The 24,962-nt window shown below is 34.9% G+C and overlaps 1 protein-coding gene across 4 annotated transcripts in view; it reads right to left on the reverse strand.

Moving 5' to 3' along the window:
* Positions 1-24,962, reverse strand: part of LOC138314343 (secretin receptor-like) — a 92,081-nt gene that overhangs the window by 12,410 nt on the left and 54,709 nt on the right. For all 4 annotated transcript variants that reach the window (XR_011207360.1, XM_069254638.1, XM_069254637.1 and 1 more), the window contains 2 exons: positions 6,248-6,344; positions 1,475-1,594 (listed from right to left, as the gene is read on the reverse strand). Coding sequence is in view for 3 of the 4 variants with exons in the window: in XM_069254638.1 (XP_069110739.1) it covers positions 1,475-1,594; positions 6,248-6,344 (217 nt within the window). In the remaining variant the exon portion in view is untranslated. The remainder of the gene's footprint in view (positions 1-1,474; positions 1,595-6,247; positions 6,345-24,962) is intronic.

The following is a 24,962-nucleotide window of genomic DNA, read 5'->3' on the forward strand; positions in this document are numbered from 1 at the left end:
CCAGGTAGGGTGTACTTGTTCGGTGTTTTGGACGACAAGCTACAGTGAGATTCACTAAAAAAAAGGGCAAGAGTTCACTATCACAAGGAGACACAGCAATATCGCATCGCAACATACAACACATATGGGATTTCGTCCTTAAATGACCCTTTCTGTAAAAAGTCCAAATACACAAAGCCAAACCCTGTGTTATGGCTAGCTTTGTATTATTGACATTGTTGAGAAAATCCATTATAAGCAATGTCTTTGGTTACAAACTGTAACAGTAACCCATTACCAATGACCATAATTCACACAGATACGACTATAGCTGTCATAACAAAGATAACAGCGCCATGGTATCAATATTTCTGAACTATTGAGATGAGCTATTCGTAAAGGTTGAAAACCCCTGTTAGATTGTTTCTAAAAATACAATTCTGGACAATGCCCTTTATATTACTGTCTTTTAAAGATGTTCGCCAAATAATATTTTATGAATACAATTGAAAACGTCAGTTTGTGGAATGATCGGGATATGTGCAAATGTGGGATAATTGGTTTAAATTAAGCAACCAAGAACAGGTAAATGTAACAAAGAGGTCTTCACAATGGAAGTGAAACTATTTTTGGAAAGAATCATAACGTTTAGGTTTATATTGATAATGGCTGATCTAATAATATAAATTGTAATATAAAGATTATATGCGAAAGGAGATTTCTATCTGTTGGTTTTATACAACAACATAACGTTGAGGTTTATATTGATGATGGCTAATTTAATAAAATAGTAATTCTATGCGAAAGGAGACTTTTATAATTATGTTGTTTTTATACCAGAAATTATTATATTAACCAAACTAATCATGTGATAAGAACAGGCAATACAAAATTATACATAACCGCCTAAGTATATCTGAAGAGGCATTCCAAAGTAAATATTGAAAAGAAAAATAAAACCTTTCCAAAGATAACAGGATTTTTTTCCCGTCTAAGCAAACATTTAAAATACTCAATGCAAGACAGCAGAATCACAATATCCTGAGTGAAATTAAAAAACTAAACATCCTAAAACTCAAAAATAACTGATATATCGTATAGGTTATCTCTTGTCAACAGGTTTATTGTTTTACTGTTATCAGGTAATTAACCTGTCGGCGTTTTTGTATAAAATTTGATAGATCCCAGCTGATCAAAGGATTATTGGGTTAATTACTGTCTATAAAAAATACTGTCTATAAAAAATCCTGACTTTGTTATTTCATTGAATTGGCTCACAAATTACCAGTTGAATCAAATGAGAAGTTTCCGCGTAATGTTGTTAAATTAATCATATTTGTAATTACTAGGCAAAGTATATTATAAATTTGAAAGTTCGTGCAATTTTCCTTACTTATGTCGGTTACTTTGTGTTAACATTCAACGTTTCTACCTTGTATTACTGAGAAGAAAGAGAAAACACACTGCATTAGTTAATACCAAACGAAATACTCACGTAAATAGTTGAATTTGGCGATGTATTTGGGACAAGGTTGACTTGCTACAGTACCAGCGTCCGTAGGGGCCCAGCACATGATGTTGTCCCAGATTCGCGGACATTTTAAAGAATCGTCTGCTAAAAAGAGACAATTTCGAAATTCGAACCAGGTTTTATAATCAATTGCTGACTAAGACTAATATTATGTCATGTTTTTTAAATAAATATTATTAAATGACATAGTTTTTTATGAGAAACGATCATCGTCGCATGTGAGGGGCAATTTAAACCATTTCGATATTACCCGAGTACTAAAACTGTATACATGTATTTCATCTACGCTGTGTTTTAGGAATACGCGGTTTTGTGTAATAAAAGATAAGTCATTACGTTTTTAAAACGATTGGACAATGTCATTACGTTTTTAAAATGATTAGACAGAGTAAATGAGAAACTAGAGTGACAATTGTAAAACTTATGTTTATTAAACTTTTAAAAGCAATCTTGGCGATATGAAAGAAATACGGCTAACGTTGAATTACTAAATATAGATTTAATGACATGAAAACTCGAACCTGTCCAAGATATTTAATATTTTCGTATACATCTTTTGTGTATATATTTATCCTTATTTTCACACTTCTAATACGAAATAATCGAATGTATTGCTTAGACATTTACTATGGTGCCTATTTGTCTTGGCTTGCGTAATATTTACAGAAAAATCGTTCCTACAATTAATTATGTCTGTCGGTTGCTAAGGAAAATTTACGTAGCTACCTCTAGGTTAAAATTACGAAACACAATTACAAAGCAAATTGACAAGACAATGGTTGTTATTAACAAATCGCCATAGTAAACCTTGACTGATGACAGATCATCAAAAGCTAATTTTCAGTTTCAATGACCATTTCACTGAATATTACGACCGCAAAGCATTGTTGCTGTATCGTAATTGGTAAAACAATGAAGCCTTTAGAGCGCTGGCTGAAACACTAATTGGTCAATAACTTTCTTTAATTAATAAATTTAAATTTTCTATTATATGTAAATTTTGGTGATAAATCCGTGGAGAAATAAAGCCGCTCAATAGCTGACCTCAGACGGTTAGACCGACGAAGGAACTCGTCGAAACCTCGCAAAAATAAGAACTAAAAGAGATCTTGAGCCTAACTCGATTTGCCCCTCTTCTACTTCCAGAATATAATTTCCGTTCACTCGATTGTAGCTATTCTACTTCTGGAAGCTCTTTCGTCTATAGGCTGGAAATCTTCTGAGAAGACTTCTCTTCTCTGAAGTCTTCTCAGAAGAGTGCAAATCGAGTTGAGCTCCAGACTGGTTAAAAAATCTCGTACGAAATGGACTTTCATCTATGATACTAGATTATATATATAGGATATCAAATCATTACATGACTGACTTTTGTTTCTAAAATATGAAAATTAAATGATTCCGCTGACCAGAGCTACTAGATACTTTCACAATATGTATCGGTAACTAATCAAAATACAAAGAAAATCAAGAAATTAACAGTAAAAGCTTTCTCTAACGAGATTTCAAAATGTAACTTGATAATCATACTTTGTGTGGTGTGGGGGTAATAGAAAGAGGCCGATGTTTGTTTTACTACCTCATGGAAGGTTGATTATGTTAACTCTAATTAAACTTCTTATAACATAGTTGCCATTTGGCTGATACATGGGCTGCCCAGAAACTAAGCCAAGGCTACACTTGACTAGATTATTTAAACATTTTACGATAAGTGATTCATCGATGGCACTATTCCAGAGCCGAAAATTAGGCCAATTGGATGTTGCTTTGTTATGGGAACAATGTATGTTAAAATAATTAAACAGAATGATTTTGCAAACAATACAAAAAATTAACGATTTAAAAGCCGTTATGGCAAACACTTTTGTTAAAGATGCTCCGCCGCTGACAAATGGTATTTTTTTACAATCGAAAACAGGAGCAGACGATTTAGTATTTTCTGCAGTTACAAAAGTTACTTAATTTACACCATTACCACAATTGAAAAGTTTGAGCTTCATATTTTACTTCCAGTTAAAAATATGAAATATAATTAATTGCATCCCGAAAAAAATCCGTGTCACTATATCCTATATTGAATGAAGTACTGATTGTGCATGCACCAAAGGAGAAATAAATTATATTATATCATTTTTGTGTTAATTAGACATATATATACTCGATTAAACACCAATTATTGTTCAAATGATGAATATCATTTATGCTCTGTCGGTGGTGGAGCATCTTTAACAGAGAAAAAAACAAATTGACTATTGATGGCGAAATTAAGTAAGGCCCCAATAGCTTGAAGACTTCGGTCTTGTCCAAAGCAGCAAGTTCAGACTTAACCAATAACATATCTGAAAATATTATGCCATTTTGATTGACTAACAAGAAATTCAAGATTTTTTTATGAATCTAGAGCCAGAGATGACATATAACATAAATATTAATTCCATCGATACATTTGAACGGGTTTGTACAGGTTATTGCCTGCGGACGAACTCTTGTAAATTGTTAGATTGACCTTATGCCTTGAGATCAAGGTCAAGGAGAAACCACGATAGCGACGAAACCAAATACAAATGTCCCCATCAATTCGATGTGAATGTGACTTGACATTCCGTTTTGTTGATAAACAATAAGTTACAAAATGATTTCAATTGAAATTATAAGAATATCCATTCAGATTTAATATCATATATCTTTATCATGCACTTCGTCTTCGTCATGACATGCTGTAAATTCGTGAGACGTACACTTGCTGCCCACATTGATATTCAGTCTATCACTTTTTGTAGATGATATATAGACACTGTTAAACATTTAAACGGTGTACATGCAAAATCAGTATTCGCATGAGGTAATCACTATCATCAATAAAATCTTAAACAAAGTAGTTAATTATTTATATGTACATGTATTTTCAAGATAAAAATGTGTCGTTTGTTTATATAATTTATCTTTGTAATAATTTTGAGGTTAAAACGAGTTTATAAAATTCCCCAAAGTTCAATTGTAGAAAACTAATGGGAAGTGACATCCAAGTTGAGTTTTTTTTTTTTTTTTTTTTTTTTAAATTTCATTGATTCACTGCACGTTTTCCTGGTATAAAACCTGTATGTCATGATCTTTAACCTTCTTGTTTTGGTCACAACCCATTCCGATTAAGCTTACTATGTACTCTCAGCAAGGTTTTTAGTCATTTTGGCCTGGTTCCCTGCCGGACACCAGACATGGCCGGCCGGTGGCATAGGCTTTCAGGCTTAATCGAGGAGGTGCTCGAAGAGTTAAAATCGCTCTGGTGTCCCGTAGACTTTCATAAGCGATAACATTTCCTTCAGTATATCCTGCGATATTCGGCCGGGCCAAGCACAACTATCGTTCGTTCTCCGTTAGATACTCGGGTGATATTCGAACGATGTCCTGTGTAGGCCGGCTGCAGGTAGGGCGTTAGAATTGTATCTGCTGCCCCAATTGCATGATCATAAAAGGCGACTAAATTTAGGATCTTAACTTTTCGCATCTTCCTAACTGACTTTATCCTTCCTAATGCCTCTCTTCGCACCGCCTCACTTTAGGCCTTGAGTTGAGCGTTCGCCCCTGTAAGGAAGGCTTTGGGTTCTACCCCCTGGCTGAGACACACCAAAGTCTATAAAATTGGTAGTTTCTGCTCCTGCTTAGCGCTCAGCATACAGGGAATGGGGCGACTGGTTCGACCGTTGCAAGTATAATGTGACCAGGTTGGGTGTGTTGTTGGTGTCTTCGGCGGCATGCTTCTATACAAGAAGACACTACTTGATCATACCACAGTCTCCCAAAACAAGCAATTCGCACAACATACACGCAACTCACAGCATACATGGGAGGCCGTCCTTACATGACCATAGCTTTTTATAGGACGTTAATTAATCAACGAACAAACAAATTATCGCCTGGACATCATATAATGATGGGCCTATAAGCATGATATGTTCGGTCTATATTCACTGTTTAACCGGTCCCCGAAAAAATCTCTTTCGAAACAGAAGCAGTACGATTACCGCACGGCCTTATTTTTATGTAAATTATGAGTGACACAATTTTTTGACCGCTGTTGTCCGATGTCGAAAAAATGGCAAAACTACCGGTGTTCTCCCGATTACCCTCTATCCCCGGTGACTGGCCGATCATTGTGACGATTCCCGACCGGATATCTGACAATATTCAAACAACATGTAAATGATATGTGTCCAGTTATGAAAATCTACGGGACACCGGAGAGATTTTAACTTAGAGCTATGTTACCTTCCCGATGCTACCTGAGAGCCCAGGCCACCGGCCGGCCAACTTTGGTACCCCGCCGGGAGTACATCCTAAGCCAAATTGGAAGGGATTGTGACCAAAGCATTACAATGTACTCAACATAAAATAGTATTATCAAGTTTATGGGGTTGTAACTGTTGAAATGTTTAAAACAAATGCATTTATTCAAAAGTGCTCCCTGTTCGGCATAGGCTTATGTTGTCACAAATAAGTCAATGTCATGTAAATGTTTCATTAACCTGAAGCATCTGATATTTCAAGCGCCTGCATGAAAAACATATTTTGTCTCCCATACGACGAAACTAACATCTTAATGCCATTGGAATTATTAAAAAAAAAATATTACCTTACAATTAAAACTTACTAATATAAGACAAAAACAAATATGTTATGAATATTTATCGGACTATGTAAAACACAGTGAAATAATATATGCAGGATATTCCTTATACTTACTTGTATTGGATTTGCTGTCTAGAATGGTGTGTCCCATACATTTTAGTCGATATTTGGCCAATGCTTTGCGTTGTGTATCCTCATCTTCTATAACATTCTGTAATGTTAATGGCACAGTTGAAAGGTTTGAAAATAAATCGTATATTCCAGTTGTTGTCATTTTCAAAAGTTTAACTTCACTAAACTTGTATGATCAGTAGTTTGCGTTTATGCAGATATTATTGGACATCATGTTCAAGGAATGACGGAGGTTGAATGAAATCCATCAAAACACTACCCGTGGACACTACAAAGTGCAAGAATACTAGGTCTTGTATTTGTATATACACAAAGTTTATTGTCTGCATCGTCTGGCCAAAGTAGCCTACTGTGAGATGACATATGTCATACCTATTACATTAACCTCACAAATTAACCTGTTATTTCGGACTATATGACATTTTGACGAAAGAGTCCGATAACTGTTTACAATGGAGTACGACTTCCGGTTTGATGAGGTCGCTGTAATGTCAAAACTGTTTGGCTACAATCTTGAAAATCTCCCATTCTGCCAGGGATGAATCAATAGATTAATTACTGAAAATCCGGTCTCTTCGAAATCTGATAGGAGAATATTTACTTCACATTTAAACTGTACACACGGGAAAATCCGATGACGTCCAACGCATATCACATCTAATAAAGATACTTCCGCTGATATTAATTGTTTCCATGAAGCAGAAAAACTGCAAAAAACCGTCTTTAAGAATACTGCATGATCCGGTAGCCATTCATTTTTCATAATTTTATATTAAATCTTCCATATTATCGAACATTTGCCTCCCAATCAGAGTTTAAACATGGACAGGATATCACTCCCATTGACAATGGACGATACTCATTCCATAGGATTAATCGAACGTCCCGGAAACGGTCGCTTCGATTAAACGGAGTGATTAGAATAGGAACTCGGTCAATTTCTATGGATTGCTTTTTTACATATATACGTTCCGTTTGGACTTCTGGTCAAAATCTGGGCATGAACTTAGGTGGCCAAGTATTTGTAGTGGTCAGTGTTTGTATATATTTATATACACACAGCAGCCGTCAAGAGATAAGGAGTGACCGCACGCTGTCCCTATGTATTACGATGCCTTTGGAGCCTGAAGGTAGTGGGAAACTAATTATAAACAATCAGCGTGGACAGGTGAATCTCATAAACGTCAACAAGACCAACAGACTTATCACAGTTCGGATCATCACAACCACGTGTCCACTAAACCAACCACATAACATATTTTCATATCTAACATGAAAAGTACGCGCGATTCATGACGGCTTAATTCAGTGCAAGACGTCCTGTTAGCATTAACAATGACAGAAATTAGATTTTATGAACACGCGCCCGTGTTATCAACGCAAGTTCGTTCTTAGGTTGATTGTCAAATAAATATATATTTGCAGCCAGATAAACAGCCGGTAGGAGCACATAAGCGATCGCTTTCAGTGAAGAGTTATTAACATTTAGATAAACTAAATTGTGGTTCATAAACAAACGTCCTAAAGACAGGATGATATTATTGTCAGTGTAAGGTAAGATTTCCACTTACAAAAATATTTATTTGAATGTATGTCGATAACTGTCCAATGTAAGAAAGAGTATCTTTTCTGTATTTGTTAATATTTATATATTCATTTCGAAGCTAATTAGAAAAAATACATATTATGAAAAAACAATATTGGCAGTATGTTATCAAAAGAGGTTACCGGATATAAAGGCATGTCAAATTATTCATGACAGACGACTATATACGATAAAGTTGCTGCATACAGGGAGTGGGACGACTGGTTCGCCCGTTGTCAGTATAATGTGACCGGGTGGGGTGTGTTGCTTGGTGTCTTCGGCGGCATGCTTCAGTGATATAGCACTATAAAAAGGGCAACAGTTCCACTATACAAGAAGACACAACATGAACATACCGCAGTCTCCCAGTACACTCACCTCGCACAACATACACGCAACACACCGCATACATGGGAGGCCGTCCTTACATGACCATAGCTGTTAATAGGACGTTAATAAATCAAACAAACAAACAAACAAACTGTATATAGGACGGATATATTATCTTAGGCCCCTTTTTGCAAAAGAACCTAATAATAAAAAAGTCCTAAGCATGCTATATGTTACTGATATGGTTTGAGTGAAAATCTAGAAATTATTTGTGATTTTCATCACTATCAATTCGCAAAGTATATAGAATATTACTTTACTACCATTTTCGGGAGACAAGTTCCAACATAATATATGTGTTTCTATTAGTGACCACTGAAATGCAGCGTAAAAAGCGTGTGGCGAGCATATGATCGGATCCAATATTTCTCCGAGGTAACTGTCAGAGTATTACAGAGAGCAGACATTTCACGCCAACATCCACGTTACATAAAATATAATATCTACATGAATGATCTGATACCATAGGCTCTCGCTGACGTTAATGGTGTATACAAATCTGGAATAGGGAAATGGATAGACAAATGTCGAGTTGGAAATCGTAGGAGAACCGATTTAAACAAGAGGTAAAAAACGTAATACAACGTTATCTGCTAATCTTAACTTTCATTTTGATTTACAACATATTTCAAAATATTAACGCTCTGGAAATATAATACCTTATCCATACAAACAGACCACATGTAAAATATGTATTGCTAAGATTTGGATTAGTGTATTAAGCTGAACGTCCTTTAAACCGTCAGGATATTTGAATGACGGCCTTCCATGTGTGCAATGTGTTTCGGTGTGTGAATGTCTGTATGTTTTGGGAGGCTGTGGTATATTCGTGTTGTCTCTTGTAATACAGGACACATGCCATTTTTTGTGCTATCTCATTGACGTATGTCGCCGAAGACACCGATCAAGCACAACCCATCCAGTCAGAATATACTGACAATGGGGAATTCAGTCGCCCTACACCCTTAATGCTAATTTTAATCAGGAGTAAACACCTTGTTATAGACCTTCGTGTGTCTCAGTCGGGGCAGAACTCAGAATATTTCTCAAAGAGCGAACTCAATAAAGAAACGGGAGTGACTGACACGTATGTGATTTGCTGATTTTACTGAGATTGAGGTGAAATGCTATCAATCTCTCTACACATATTGCTAGTCAGTCCCGCATGTTGTTACCTGAACGGCGAATACTGAGCAGTTTGGTGTCCTTGGTTTGCATGTCCACAATATATATACTATTACCATGTAACAACCCTGATTTATTCGCCAGCATGCAAATATTTCAATCAAATCGTTATTATTTTCTAAAGTATTCCCCTGTGAGGAGTTCCCCTATATCAGGCTCTTTATCGTCACTACCTTTATCATCCTCTACAGCTATAGCACAGTATATAATATGCTTTGAATAGTTAAAGATGCTCCACCGCCGACAGACCAAAAATGATATTCATCATTTCAACAATAATTGGTGTTTACTCGTGTATATAATAGTCTAATTAACACAAAAATTAATATAAAATAATTTCATTTTGCCTTTGGTACATGCGCATTCAGTAGTTCATTTCATATAGGATATAGTGGTACGGATTTTTTTCGGGATGCAATTAATTATTTTTCATAGTTTTAACTTGAAGTAAAATTAGAAGCTCAAACTTTTCATTGGTGGTAATGGTGTAAAGTAAGTAACTTTTGTAACTGAAGAAAAATACTAAATCGTCTGCTGCTGTTTTTAATAGTGAAAAAATACCATTTGTCAGCGGTGGATCAACTTTAAGTTATTTAGATAATGTATAAATTAGGTGTTCATCGGTGATAAATAAAAATGGAGGAAGTGTTCAATTATAATTCAAACACAAACTTTTTATGCCAAAATATGTTAAAATCATGAAAATACATTTTATTTTTCAATACAATCGATGTATTTTCTAATTTAGTTAATATAATTTGACCAATAGCTATGAAAATGTGATTGAATATAATTTTAATGTAGTAGATAATAAACCATTCCTTTGATTCTTAATGGATCGTTCCATAGTCCTTGAAAATTTCAGCTAGGTTTACCAGAATCCGATGATATCCATGATATGTCATTATATCTGAACATCTATCAAATGCTCTGGACGAAAAAGTGTCATTTGTGAAATCGACGATGTACATTATTTTTTTACATATTCCTTTCTTCTTTACCTTAACCTACCTTTCACGATAATATACTTTCGAATAGAAACCGTTATTGTTTTCAAAATATTCAAACGAAATTATCAAAAATCAATGCAAATATGAAATGATTTTCATGTCTTACAATTACGGCGGTATGTGTTTGGTGTGTTCTTTGTCCACTCCTCAATTCTAATTCAGACACATGCTACTTTCTACTAAAGACACAAATTATAATATTCCACCTGGTTACACTATGATGACACTGCTAAGCAAAACAGTCGTCCCATTGCCTGAACGTTAAGTATAAGCAGATACCTTCCTTATTGATAATTATGGTGTCTTTAGGCCAATTAAGAGAATCCTCCACTACTATCATCTCAAAAGTCAAACACAGGCCAGTGTTGAGAAAGACGTACAAGTAGGGAAAATATGGTCATATGAGTTATGAAAGACAAAATCCAATGAACAATCGCATTTTACCGTGATATTTTCTATGACAATCAGGAAAAATTCTTACGTCAACTACCTTGAGGGGTCAATTATCTATCAGACAGAAAACGTCTAGAAGTAATAATACGTTTTTTTTCTTCTGTTTACGAGGAAAAATAACAAATACTCAGCTAATGTATTTCCTGTTGTGATAAAAGTAGGTGGTCCGGATTTCGTTTCTGGCAGGTAATTAGATATAACTATGAAACTCGCGCTCGAGAAGATTAGTGCCCCGTAGGCCATATCTTACACGATATGTCTTATTGGCTGCAAGACATGCATCTTAATCACCGAGACGTTTGTCATAGCCATTAGCGGATAATCAAAGTCTCTGTATAACCTTGATCTAGCTAGGATCGCCACAAGAAAAATACACCGCGTGTTACTCTATTATAGAAATCAAATACTTAGCTGCACCTTATTAAAAGAGTATTTTTCCGTCCTCATTTGTTTTAAGTTGATTGCGTAACACTTTGTTATTTATTTTAGATAATATTTCCGTTATCGGGCTTGCAGACGGGATATTACTTATATCTATAGCGTTATAACAAAGCCTGATCATTTTCTTACGGTCTGATATACCAGTTTAGAATTTTCAACACATCACTAAAATGAATATATCTTCAAACTAGGGGGATATAATCTAGTATAGAACTCTGCTGAGAAAGTGTTATCATCACTATCATCATCAGCATCATCATCATCATCACTATCATCATCATATGTTTTTGATTCAAATTGGAATATTTGCGGATTTCAGTGTAAATACAAAAGTTGCGAAAATAAAGCACCCGCGAAAGTTAAGCTTTAAACAGTATATATATTGTGTTGGCTATATATATGCATTTCATTGTTACATTACTAATGTGTTATTTGACCAGCATTGTTAGTTTACTTTCTCTTTTTAACAATAAACACTTAGCTATGTCGGAGAAAAGCTATCAATGCGATCACCCGAGACAAGCGAATCATCGTTGGAAACTATCACATCCTGAGCACTCTACCTGTGAGAACATGACAGATATTTACTGGCCTAACGAGCGACACATAAAAGCAGGCCCAGACAAGCTTCTCCCATAGGAGGAAAACAAACAGATCTATAACATTACATAACGTCAACGTGGAGAAATATTAAAAACATTACTTTGTCGCCTCGTGTCTGATTAAGGTCAAAACGCTATCAATGTTGTATTTGTGCTTTTGCGTCATCGACTAAGAAGTAATTGTTATTCAAACATTAATGAAGGAAAAAAAACAAACGTTTTATTAATAATGACCCTAGAAACATTTTACCAAGATAAAAATGAAAATTTAAAACCTTTCTCGGATTTCAAAAGTAGAAATATACGAGTATAAGGTTCGATGAGAACTTTTAAGTTATTACATAAATCAAATGAAAAAAACCCCGGTTTCCAAAAATAAGTGAAAAGTTGAAAAAGTACATTTTGAGACGAAAATATCGCAATATCAAGAAAGAATGAAATTAAAATGCACTTTTACACATTCTTCATGGGACTCTTAGAAAATTAGCATGGAAATGGATATGACAAATTTGATGAGCTATCAAATTACAGATTATTATTCGAACTATGAAATATTCGGTTTTCGTATTAAAACGGAAATGATAGTGAAAGCCAAAGCATGTTAACGAGTTCCATTTATGAACTACTGAATGAAGATTACAAACTAATGTCTCTTTACGATTGTGCCAGATTTTCCTGATAATGTTCCAGGGAACAAAAACAAGAGTTCGACCATTTCCAGATGATTGCTTAGAGTATGCGACGATCAGAAAGGGATCTGTTCAAATACTGGTCTCACTAATGCAAAAGAATATCGAATATTCAAAGCAACATTATTACAACCAATACAGGTGTTTTACATTGATAATGTAACGTTTTCCTTTATCCACCAATATTTTGTTATAATTATTTAGGTCATTTTGTTCTTTATTCACAAAAACCTTTACATCCTTTATCACCAAATATCTCATTCCGTTTTCATTAAGGTACTAACATATCCCACGCACAGTTCTGTCAATGATACAGCAGAAAATGTTTGTGTTGATAATAACTCTATAGCATTCCTTTTATAAGTATTATACGTACATATTTACAGCTGCTTATCAATGTGGATTACATTGATACACAGATATGATTTGTATTACCAGTCATGCGGGCCTTTCAAAGAGGACACGAAGGAAGAAATTGTGCTAATGTGTTTATTGTCCTTTGTGGACTGTCATGGCATATTTACTACAGCCATGAGTGCAAAAGGGTTTAATGTACAAAATACCTGTTGAAAAACAAATAGTAATAAAGACATATGTGATGTCTGTACTATCTATCTTTTGTGGCAACATCAAAAATACGTGGTACTTCACAAACGACGAGGTATAAACGTTCTATGTGCTTTTAGAATGGATGAACCCAAGCAAAGAGAAAAGTTGTAAAAGGTGTTACGAGTTAATAGTCTGAATTATTAAGTGAATATTTCCTGAATGTGTTTCTTTTATTCAACACGATATTAATGTATTGGGTTACGCTGTACCTACTCAATGTTTATTTTATATCTACAGTATAAGGGTGTAAGCTATGTGACCTAACCCATGTTACAACAACGGAAATGATTTAATGTTCGTCCTTGTATAGTCACGTGTACTGATGAACCGGAAGGCAATACAGACGTCCGGAAGAACGCGTACTACACTATCCGGACATGTGGCTATATATCAAATCCAATATAGTAGTAATAGATACTATATATTTTAAAGGGACCCCATGGAAACTTCTTTGCAGTTACTCCAGCATAGAATTGTACTTGTAAAACACTATTTCTAACCATGAGCAATAAGAATAGCACTTAGATGGTTTATCTGCAAAAATTCTGAAAATGTGTAATAAACCAAACATCTAATCGTATAAATGCCAATTGTGTACCTAATTGAAGGTATTAAAACTAACGAGGAAAGAAAGCGTCTGAAATAAACTGGCATGCAGCTGTTCAAGTTAGTTAAATTAAAATACATTCACAAGGTTGAGGGTCCGTTTTAGAATCGTTAATTATATTTCAGGTGTCAAATATCACTGCGCATTCCGTTTCTTGCATTTAGCGTTTTTGCAAATAGGCGAAAGCTTCTCCTGTTAAACATCATGTTTGCACTTGCAATGAAGTATGGCTTTTATCAATGTTAAACGTTTTGTATAACAACAAACATTATTATTAATGCACGTTATGTGTTATAGTGTGAGAAATATACATTGTAAACTCGTAGCCTCCATGCAAGTTGAATATCTGTTTTCTTTGAAATTGATATCTGATGGCAGAGGACGAATATAACTTACTATAAAGGAATTTGTTTGAAAAACAGATTATAACACAACAACTGCAAAACAACAATTTAAATGCGTGGTCTATTAAACAGAAAGTCTGGACTGATATTGCCTTTAGTTAGGTTCGAAATCTCTACGGTATTGTAAAGCTAGCATTATACAAAACGTTGATGGGTAGTAAATGTTCCTGTGTGATAATATATACATACATAAACATGGTTAAGACCTACTACTAATCAAATTGTTGATAAGGTTTTCTCAAGTTTCATCACTGAAGGAGGTCCGTTTTAAAAATCACATACCGAAATGAATATCTATGGTGGAATTGGCGTTGATAAGACTGCAGTCCATTTCATTATTAACATACTTCGAATGTAATTGTATGTCTATCTTGATATACATTACATAAAAATCCGTCGAGTCAAATGATTAATGGCTTGGCATTAATATGCCCCTAATGGTATCTATGAATTATTCAGCTATTCAAAAAAAAAATCGATATATATTACTAATGGTTTATCAGATATAGAATGGCTACGTTATACACAATTTTACATTCTTATTTCACGTCTGGCAATTTTTATCAGACAGAAACTATACATACATTACTGTGTATCGTGGAATCATACATGCCATTTTTGGGTTATCGCTACTGGTTATTGGTGAGATAAATGTCACAGGAAATTTGAGTATAAGAAGGAGGGATTTGAAATGAAGAGCGGACATTATTTAAAGGGCTGTAATTCGCACAATAGTACTGATCGATAAGTTTCTGGACACGGTTTAGATAATCAGACACTATGACCCGGGGTCTTTATCATTATGAGTTCCACTATACCAGAAGATACAACACGAACATACCGCAGTCTCCCAAAACACGCACCACTTACACGCTACACACCACATACACGGGAGGCCGTACTTACATAACTCTGGCTGTTAATAGGACGTAAATATTATAACCAATCAAACCAATTTATCAAACAAACTTTGATACTCGAATCGATGTATACTGATATGGTCAATTGGGCAATGAGACCAGATGCTTTAATAAATAATCTAGAAAATAATTCTTAAACTCAGAGATATAGTAATTTCATTTCTTTATATACACCAGTATGAACTGAGTTTTATTTCGGTAAACCTATTGCAGAAGTGACGTTACAAATGGCAACGTCTTTTTTCTTTGATTGGCTAATAAACAAAATAGTTATGCCAGTGCAACTGTTCGGTTCGTTACAAGAATAATGGAAGTATTGAAAATGAGAGTAGACAATTTGGTTTGGTGTGATCTATTAGTTTAAAAATAATGTGTGTAGTCATGGAATATTGCATACTTTTGGTAGATTACATATAACAAAGTGAGTAAATGCTAATTCTCGGATATGTTTTGAAATAAGTTAGCAATGTACTTTAACTCCGGTCGGACAATCTGTGGTGTATTTTTGGGTTCTGTAGTGACGTCTTAAGTGGCTATATGGATGACTTTTAAAGCAAGTGTGCATATAGATAGTGTAATACCAGGAATTACACTCTGATGAATATCATGCACTTTTAGTACTGTTAGTCATATAGAAGTGAAAACATCGACATAACATAGGCGGCATGCTTCAGTGATATAGCACTATAAAAAGGAAAACAGTTCCACTATACAAGAAGACACTACATGAATATACCGCAGTCTCCCAAAACACGCACCTCGCACAACATACACGCAACACACCGCATACATGGGAGGCCGTCCTTACATGACCATAGCTGTTAATAGGACGTTAATTAAAACAAACAAACAAACAAACATAGGTTAATCAACAGTATCTTAACTATCCCTAAAAAGAAACTATATTAGAGGCATCAAATGAAGTCAGGTACATTAGAGAGGCGAAAACGATTTTGCTTCTTATCAACTTTTTCGGTTACGATATTTGAAATAAACTGCACACAGATACAGATAATTGACATGATAATAAACAGTTTAGGGTAACCTGCAAGGTTCACTTGCGGGTTTTGTGGCGGAGTTTGGCAACCCCCACACAGGCAGGCTTTTGGTTTTACTTTGTGTAATTGTTATTTTGATGCTTCGAAACTTTGTGGATGTGGCGCAGTGGTAGAAGGCGAAGGTATGTTTGGCTAGGCGATTGGGTGCCGTAGATCGTGAGTTCGAGGCCCGGATAGGGCACGAGTCAGTGAATTGTCGTGCTTTGTTAGATTGTGTTTCTTTGATATTTAACATATCCTATTAACAGACAGGTCATTTAAGGACGGTCTGTCCTGTGTGCAATGTTTTGGGAGGTTGTGGTTGATTCGTTGTGTGTCTCCTTATTATAGTGGAGCTTTTGTCCTTTTTATAGTGCTACCTCACTGAAACATACCGCTAAGTTAGTATTCGCTACTATAACACTATAATTTCATTCCATTGTTAATACTTTTATTGGTACATCCAAAACTAAATGTACGATGTAAAATTTAAGAGTAAACGTGATTTAAGACCAAGTGTTATCTCCGGGTCCATTCACATTTCTTGAACCACAGAATATGGAAGTATAAAATTCCGTTTCCATTCGATCTCTTTTCTTGGTAAGCTGATTGAACCTGGCATTATAATCCGGAGCATTAGACATCACTTCTTGTTCATAACAGGAAGGCGATTACTATTCATGATTAGACAAACGGGCTACAGCTCAGTCGATATTGCCGGTATATAATCACCTTTCTATACATACTATCCGCACGGTCAAGATGATACACCTGTTTCATTCTAATGAGAATTTGTCTGGTTCTATCGTGGATGGCCATAACAACAAAACGATGCCATGATTTAATTTAGACATCGATTTATTAAAATCAGTTTGTATAAAATCCTAAATTATCTAAATATCACGATTTCAAAGGTTTCTATTGCGAAAAGTGAAATTATGTTGCATGCTTGTTTGTTTGTTTGATTAGTTAACGTCCTATTAACAGCTATGGTCATGTAAGGACGGCCTTCCATGTATGCGGTGTGATAATTTGGTAACGAAACCATACATCCGGAGATGAAACAATCGCAACCCATCTTATCACATTATAATGACAACGGGCAAACTAGATACCAAGTCCTGTTGACTTGGTGCTGAGCGGTTAGCATGAATAGAAACTACCACTTGTATAGCCAATGTCTCGGATAGCACACATATCATTTGCTATACAAAAGATCATTTGATATGAGAAAATAGTCATAATATACACATGGTGAAGTCAAATGATACAATTTATAACATTCGTTTTTAATAAGTAAATAAAAATATGAGTATTATGACCTAGCGATACAGTAATTATCATTTAAATTAATAGTAGATGCAAATTTCTATTGTGTATCCATTATTATTGAATACGTCACTAGAAGCTTAAATGCCAATGATAATAATCTGTTATTAAATCCTGGCACACCTGTTTACGAATATGTCATCAAATGACTAATGATTTCTGAAATATGAATTTCAAATATATCTAGTTACGCGATATATTGAATAAAACAGTGACCCTAAAATAGCTGGTACGAATTACCAAGAACACTTAGAAACCCATCGCTTTGGTAAGTGAATAGTTAAAGTACTTCCCTGTATACCACTTCAAACCAGATGAGCCTCTTAATTAAAGAATACACCCTTCTGATAACAAAACAATCGTTCTTTATGTAGTGTCTACAATGTATGCATATAATTCACGCATATTTAAAAAAAATGATATTGGTGTATTGATAAGCCTGACATGTTTCTACATGTATGTTAGTGATTTTCAAATAACCTTTCCATTAGTTACATATGTGAGCTCTTGAATATCGGACTGTTGTAAATCTCAAAGAAACCTTTAATTTATCGGCTATGCGGAATGTGGTTCCCTTTTAGAATACAGAAAAAAGGAAGGATACGTGTATTACGCTACTTCAACCTGTCTCCTTGACACAGGGCACACATCAGTGTTTTAGTATATTTGGTGTGACGTAAAAGGACTTAATGTTACAACAAACAGTGCATGTGTTGTACTTAAAGTCGATGAAACATATCTCGTTTGTTCTCTTAGGTTCTTGGATACGCACAAAATGATTTTCTGTTTAACACAAGTGTTTTACATATATAAAACATTCAAGATGATATATAGTTGTCCTTCAGTAAAACCATATATCCGTTCACGAGTAAAACTCCGTTATATAAATACACATTTATACTTTATTTGTTGAATCACATACCATGAAGAGAACAGATGCTAATTCTCGGATATGTTTTGAAATAAGATAGCAAAGTACTTTAACTCCGGTCGGATAACATGTGGTGTATTTTTGGGGTCAGTAGTGACGTCTTATGTGGCTATATGGATTGCTTAACAAGTGTGTATATAGTTGGTGTAATACTAGGAAGTACTTTCTAATGAATCTCATGCCCTGTTAGTACTGTTAATCATATAGAAGTAAAAAAAAATCGACATAACATAGGTTAAGCAACAGTATCTTAACTCTATCCCTAAAAAGAAACTATGTAAGAGGCATCAAATGATGCTAGGTACATTAGAGAGTCGAAAATGATTTTGCTTCTTATCAACTTTTTCTTTGTTTGTTTGATTAATTATTTGTTTGTTTGATTTATTAACGTCCTATTAACAGCTATGGTCATATAAGGACGGCCTCCCATGTATGCGTGTGTGTTGCGTGTATGTTGTGTTTGATTAATTAACGTCCTATTAACAGCTATGGTCATGTAAGGACGGCCTCCCATGTATGCAGTGCTAGCGTGTATGTTGTGCGAGGTACGTATTAATGGAGACTGCGGTATATTCATGTTGTGTCTTCTTGTATAGTGGAACTGTTGCCCTTTTTATAGTGCTATATCACTGAAGCATGCCGCCGAAGACACCAAGCAACACACCCCACCCGGTCACATTATACTGACAACGGGCGAACCAGTCGTCCCACTCCCTGTATGCTGAGCGCTAAGCAGGAGCAGAAACTACCACTTTTATACACTTTGGTGTGTCTCGGACTGGGGAGAGAACCCAGAGCCTTCCTCACAGGGGCGAACGCTCAACTCAAGGCCAAAAGTGAGGCGGTGCCAAGGGAGGCATTAAGAAAGATAAAGTCAGTTAGGAAGAAGAGAAAAGAAAAGATCCTAAATTTAGTCGCCATTTACAATCATGCAATAGGGGTAGCAGGTACAATTCTACCGCCCTACCTGCAGGGCAGAAGATATATACGGAACAAAACATTGGACCTTTGATAAACCTAGAATGATAGAATTACCTACTTTTAAAAGGCGTTGTTTGCAACATCTAATTTATGAAGCTATCAAAACAAATAAATAGCATTTGGATAAATGTAATAAAATAAATACGTAAATATTAACGTTGCAAAATAATTATTTTATCAAAATTTTAAGTAACACACTTATCTATTATTTGACAAGCGTAAACGGTTCATAATAAATGTATACAGAACTATTATCGATCACCGATATGTTTAATGCCAGAGACCGGATGTACGCCAACACACAAGTCGGGTAATTTGGAGACGACCGGAAATGCGTCTTGTTGGAGATGGGTCTCATGACAAGGATCAATACCTTTACTGATTCAGGCCTTTCTACACTAACCAATTAATGAAGTATTCGCTGGACTTGCTTTGTCACCGTAACATTCGTGTAATAGAAAATACCTCTACAGCGCAAACAGTGGCGAAAACATGTTTTGATTTTGTTTCGATAAAATTTGTTACACAGGTATTGAATTTAACTCTTGCGTAGGTTTATGTTTTCAATAACTTAAACGTTTTTCTTTTATGGTGTCATAATGAAGCTAATCATTACAAAATACTATTGTAGTCTAGAAACAAACAAGACATGGAATGAAAGATGTTGAAAGGATTAAAGTTATAGTAATTGAATAATTAAAGATGCTCCACCGCCGACAAAAAGTATTTTTTCACTATCAAAAACAGGAGCAGACGATTTAGTATTTTTCTTCAGTTACAAAAATTACTTACTTTACACCATTACCACCATTGAAAAGTTTGAGCTTTTAATTCTTCGTCAAGTTAAAAATATAAAAAATAATTTATTGCATCCCGAAAAAAATTCCGACGCACTATATCCTATATGGAATGAAGTACTGATTGCGCACGCACCAAAGGCAAAGTGAAAAAATATATATTATTTTTGTGTTAATTAGACATACATACACACGATTGAACACCAATTATTGTTCAAATGATGAATATCATTCATGCTCTGTCGGCGGTGGAGCATCTTTAATGAAAGTTGTTGTAAATCATACAGACCTTCTGTCAGTACCAGAACACTATACCATCAATGCCTGGGGCAGGTGATCAAGATGAAGGGCCGAATGACGGTATGTGAGCCACCGTTACTACGATTGTTTCGCAAACAAACATTACAAACTTTTTTTACATAATTGAAATCCCCGACACGTTATTTTTTTTAATTAACGTCCTATTAACAGCTATGGTCATGTAAGAACGGCCTCCCACGTATGCGGTGTGTTGCCTGTATGTTGTGTGAGGTGTGCGTTTTGGGAGACTACGGTATATTCATGTTGTGTTTTGTATAGTGGAATTGTTGCCCTTTTTACAGTACTATATCACTGAAGCATGCCGCCAAAGACACCAAGCAACACACCCCACCCTGTTACATTATACTGACAATGGGAGAACCAGTCGTCCCACTCCCTATCAGGAGCAGAAACTACCACTTATATGGTGTGTCTTGGCCTGGGGACAGAACCCAGAGCCTTCATTACAAGGGCGAACGCTCAACTCAAGGCCAAAAGTGAGGCGGTGCCAAGAGAGGCATTAAGAAACATTCAGTCAGTAAGAAAGTGAAAAGATAAGATCCTAAATTTAGTCGCCTTTTACGATCATGCAATAGGGGCAGCAGATACAATTCTAACGCCTTATCTGCAGGGCAACATCTACACAATATAAAAAGGTTCTGACAGCCATAGGGCATATAGACTTAGGATTGTCAGTTAACACGATGTTTAAATTGTAAGTTATCTGAGAAATTGATTAATAAGAATAGAAGTAATCCGAATCAACCATTTAAAATAAAACCATGTGTTGCAAACGCCCAATCGTATACATTGATGTACAGAAGTCATGTTCTTACCAAAAATAAAATCTAGACATTGTATTTGATCGTTTCTGCAGACCTGAAGACTTTATCTTGTTTTTGTTAATATTAAGTGTCCTTTAATGAGATCTGATTAATTAGGAAAGACACTACTTACGTATTCACAACAGGAAATACATTAATTAATTTTACAATTTGTAACCTCATATTCATTACACTATTTACTATTCAACATTAACAAATTTCAGTGTACCAAAAGACTCCACAATATAGTCTACGTACAAATCATTTTTAAGTTATAAAAGTGAATAGTCTCGCAATGAAACCAATCTAAATGCGTTTGCTGGCCTTCCAAAAGCCCCTTTATATCAAAACGACGGTCAAGTTCTGCTGACGTTGTCCAGTTTTGACCATTGCAATTATAAAATAGCCCCGTCTACATTTAGCACAGTTAACAAAAAAAAAAAAAAAGAAAGCGAGGCTGTGTGGGAATGTCAAAACTGCCATAGCCAGCCGGGAAGACGTTTTGGGATTCCTGTAATATAAATTAATTTCTTCGCATGCATAGCGGTTTTGATGGAGAGTTTTATTTTCTTATTTCATAAGAAATTACACTTGATATATCAACATCATTTTACCGACTTTAGCCTTCCTTTGCCCGACTATTCACTTTAAAGTAAGGTTATTGAATTTCACCAAATAACGTTATTTTCTTTCACTAAATCACAATATGAAGCGATAAAATTGTATCATGATATTTATGAAGCAATTATCAAAAAATAAACATATATTAAAGTCGTTTTGTCATAAAAAGACCATGCTTGTTCCAAATTCATGGCATAATCACTTAATTGATGATTCAATATACCCGCAAATGTAATTGCATGGCATTTTCTATGTTCTATTTTCTATCATGAAACCTGAATATACTGACTGAATATGTATGCTGATCCTGTGAAATTCGTTTAAGATAGTTACACTGTGTATGAACGGCTAAACTAGGTGAAGGTAAAGGATGTGTGATGTCTGCACGCTGATTTTGTGTTGTCTCCTAAGAATGCGTGAATTATTTTCACATTTTTGCTACAATATTATATCGTAAGTGACATCGGAAGGACAGTACATCATATCCACCGATAGTAAACTTGCAGTGTGTGCTGTTATGCTATGTCAAGTGACCTCAATGCTGGTAATGACTATAGTAATTTAGGTATGAATTTCATTTGACATTATACAATGCAGCGGTGTTTATCGCTTATATCTTTTTATAACATCTTGTGATGCTATAAATGATGCAACAAAGTTCCACAGCCTAAGGAAAATAGTTTGGCGCTGTTGTGAATGATCAGGCAAATTATCGCCGTATTATATTTAAAATAAAAGTCTGAACAGATCATCGATCGAAATTTTATAATCGATATTTACTGGCATATCATGACTATCGGATCACGAACTACCAAATAAAACATCTTATAATTTACGAAATAATTTGATAAGGAAATAATAGCACTTCTTGCATTTCATTCTTCCTCGAATTCATGATCATTTATTCAATGCCAAATTGTCAGTTAATATAATACAGCAGTGACACTTCCGAGATACCGGGATGACCTATATATGTATGTGTATGTGTGATGCGTCTTCTCTCTGATACATTGATGAAGCACGTCGGATGGTTAAGGTGACTGGATGAATCACAAGGGACTGGGGTCACGGAGACGCTTGCCACCGATTAAATCAATGTCGCAGATTATTAGGAAAATTCGATTGAAAACCGAAGATAAAGTATTTTAGGGACTTTATATCTTTGGTTTCCTCCTATTATTGATTGTGTATTCCTAAATTATTCTACGACAATAAATGGATAAATAAGTATTTTATAACGACTTATTTGTTTGCTAGTTTGCTTTTGTGATATGCGGTATGATCGAGTTATGTTTGTTTACAATAGCAAAAACTCTTGTTTTATTTCAAACACACAAGTAATTCAAAGACAAACTCTCCTGTTATCAGCTGTGCTTATGAACCCTGCATTGCAGATGAAAAGAAGTTGACTACAACAAATATGTATTTTGGTCCGTCATCGGCAACACCACACAGGTAGGATTGTAACCAATTGGAAACTTCGTCTTATTTTTCAAGAGAAAATAGTTGACATGGTAACCTGGACTCTATATGCAGGTTTTATAAAAATAACGAAAAGTTCTTATGTTTTCGACTTAATCGGTTATTAAGATACCACCTGTATACCTTTACTGAATCGACTGGACTTGCTTTGTCACAGTGACATCCGTGTAATAGTATAAGATACGTTTATAACGCAAACAGTCGCGATCGTTAACTGAAGACATCAATTACTGATTTATTTGAAAACATGTTTTGATTTAGTTTTGATAAAATTAGTTACAAAGGTATTGAATTTAACTATTGCGTAGGTTCTGTTTTCAATTACGTTAACGATTTGCTTTTGTGAAGATACTCATTACAAAATACAACCTGTAAAAACCGATTTGTTTTGACATTATAGAATGTCACTGCTAATCGCTGCTGGCCAGCAATTCTAAACTTCTGATTCCACGCAACTACTTTCATTTCCTGTAAAACTCAGTAATGAGATTAAATCATTGTGTAACTTCCGGTTGTCCAGCTTCCGCTAATATGAACAAATTTACGAATAACGTAATATTAAATGACATATTGTGTTTTTAAGGAAGCGACGAAGGTTAACGCCAGACTCGGACTCAACAACGGATAATCCGTGTTATTTGGACGCAATAATATAAAACCTAAGACGCACGTGGTCATGTTATGAAAGAGAGAAACTTTTAAAATATGTAAAAGCAGGAAATGTTTAATAATTAAATGGAAGCAGGAAGCAATTTCTGCTTTGTCGTTAATCCTCCTTTGGAGTGTTATTTGATTAGTGCTTTTCTTATACTTTTTTACTTTTACAAATGGCATTTTGATAAAAATGTTATCAAAAACGAGATTTCATGAAAAAATGCAATAAACATGTTTAATGTAATAATCACAAAAATGAAATTAAATATCGGCATGTCATGAAAAGACTTTTTTTATTCTGATTCTCAAAGAAGTCATTTCAGTTCTAATTGTCAGTTGGCTGTCATTGTTCATGGCACAAATGACTATTAGGAGGATTTAAATGGAGTATCCCATTATCATTATTTTTGTGTGATGTTCGTCAAAACGAAGGATACAGAATTAATTGTGAAATTGTATTTTTAAAAGAAATTAATCAACCCTAATTTCATAATACCATCCGGTGGTTACATTCATAGTTTGGAGTACCTTGATATATATATATATCTTAGAAAATATATCATGTCTAATTTGCGAAAAGGATAAAATCTTGTCACCAAATGAAAAAAAAGGGGGGGGGGGGGCGAGTTAATATCCAATTTTCTACTGACCGAGAAGGTCACGATTTTTATGTCTTGTTTTAATAAATGTTTTGTACCTTTGAACAATATTTTCACGCGTACCGAGTCATTTTGTAAATAAGATATTGGATGTCAAATATGGCTAGTGATGCAAATTTACTTTTATTTACTTGACCGCAGTTAATGAAATGGGTCAATGCAAAGGACATTTGCTTTTCTGTTCTTT

The sequence above is a fragment of the Argopecten irradians genome, chromosome 2, assembly GCF_041381155.1.
Source record: "Argopecten irradians isolate NY chromosome 2, Ai_NY, whole genome shotgun sequence".
Lineage (NCBI taxonomy): Eukaryota > Metazoa > Mollusca > Bivalvia > Pectinida > Pectinidae > Argopecten > Argopecten irradians.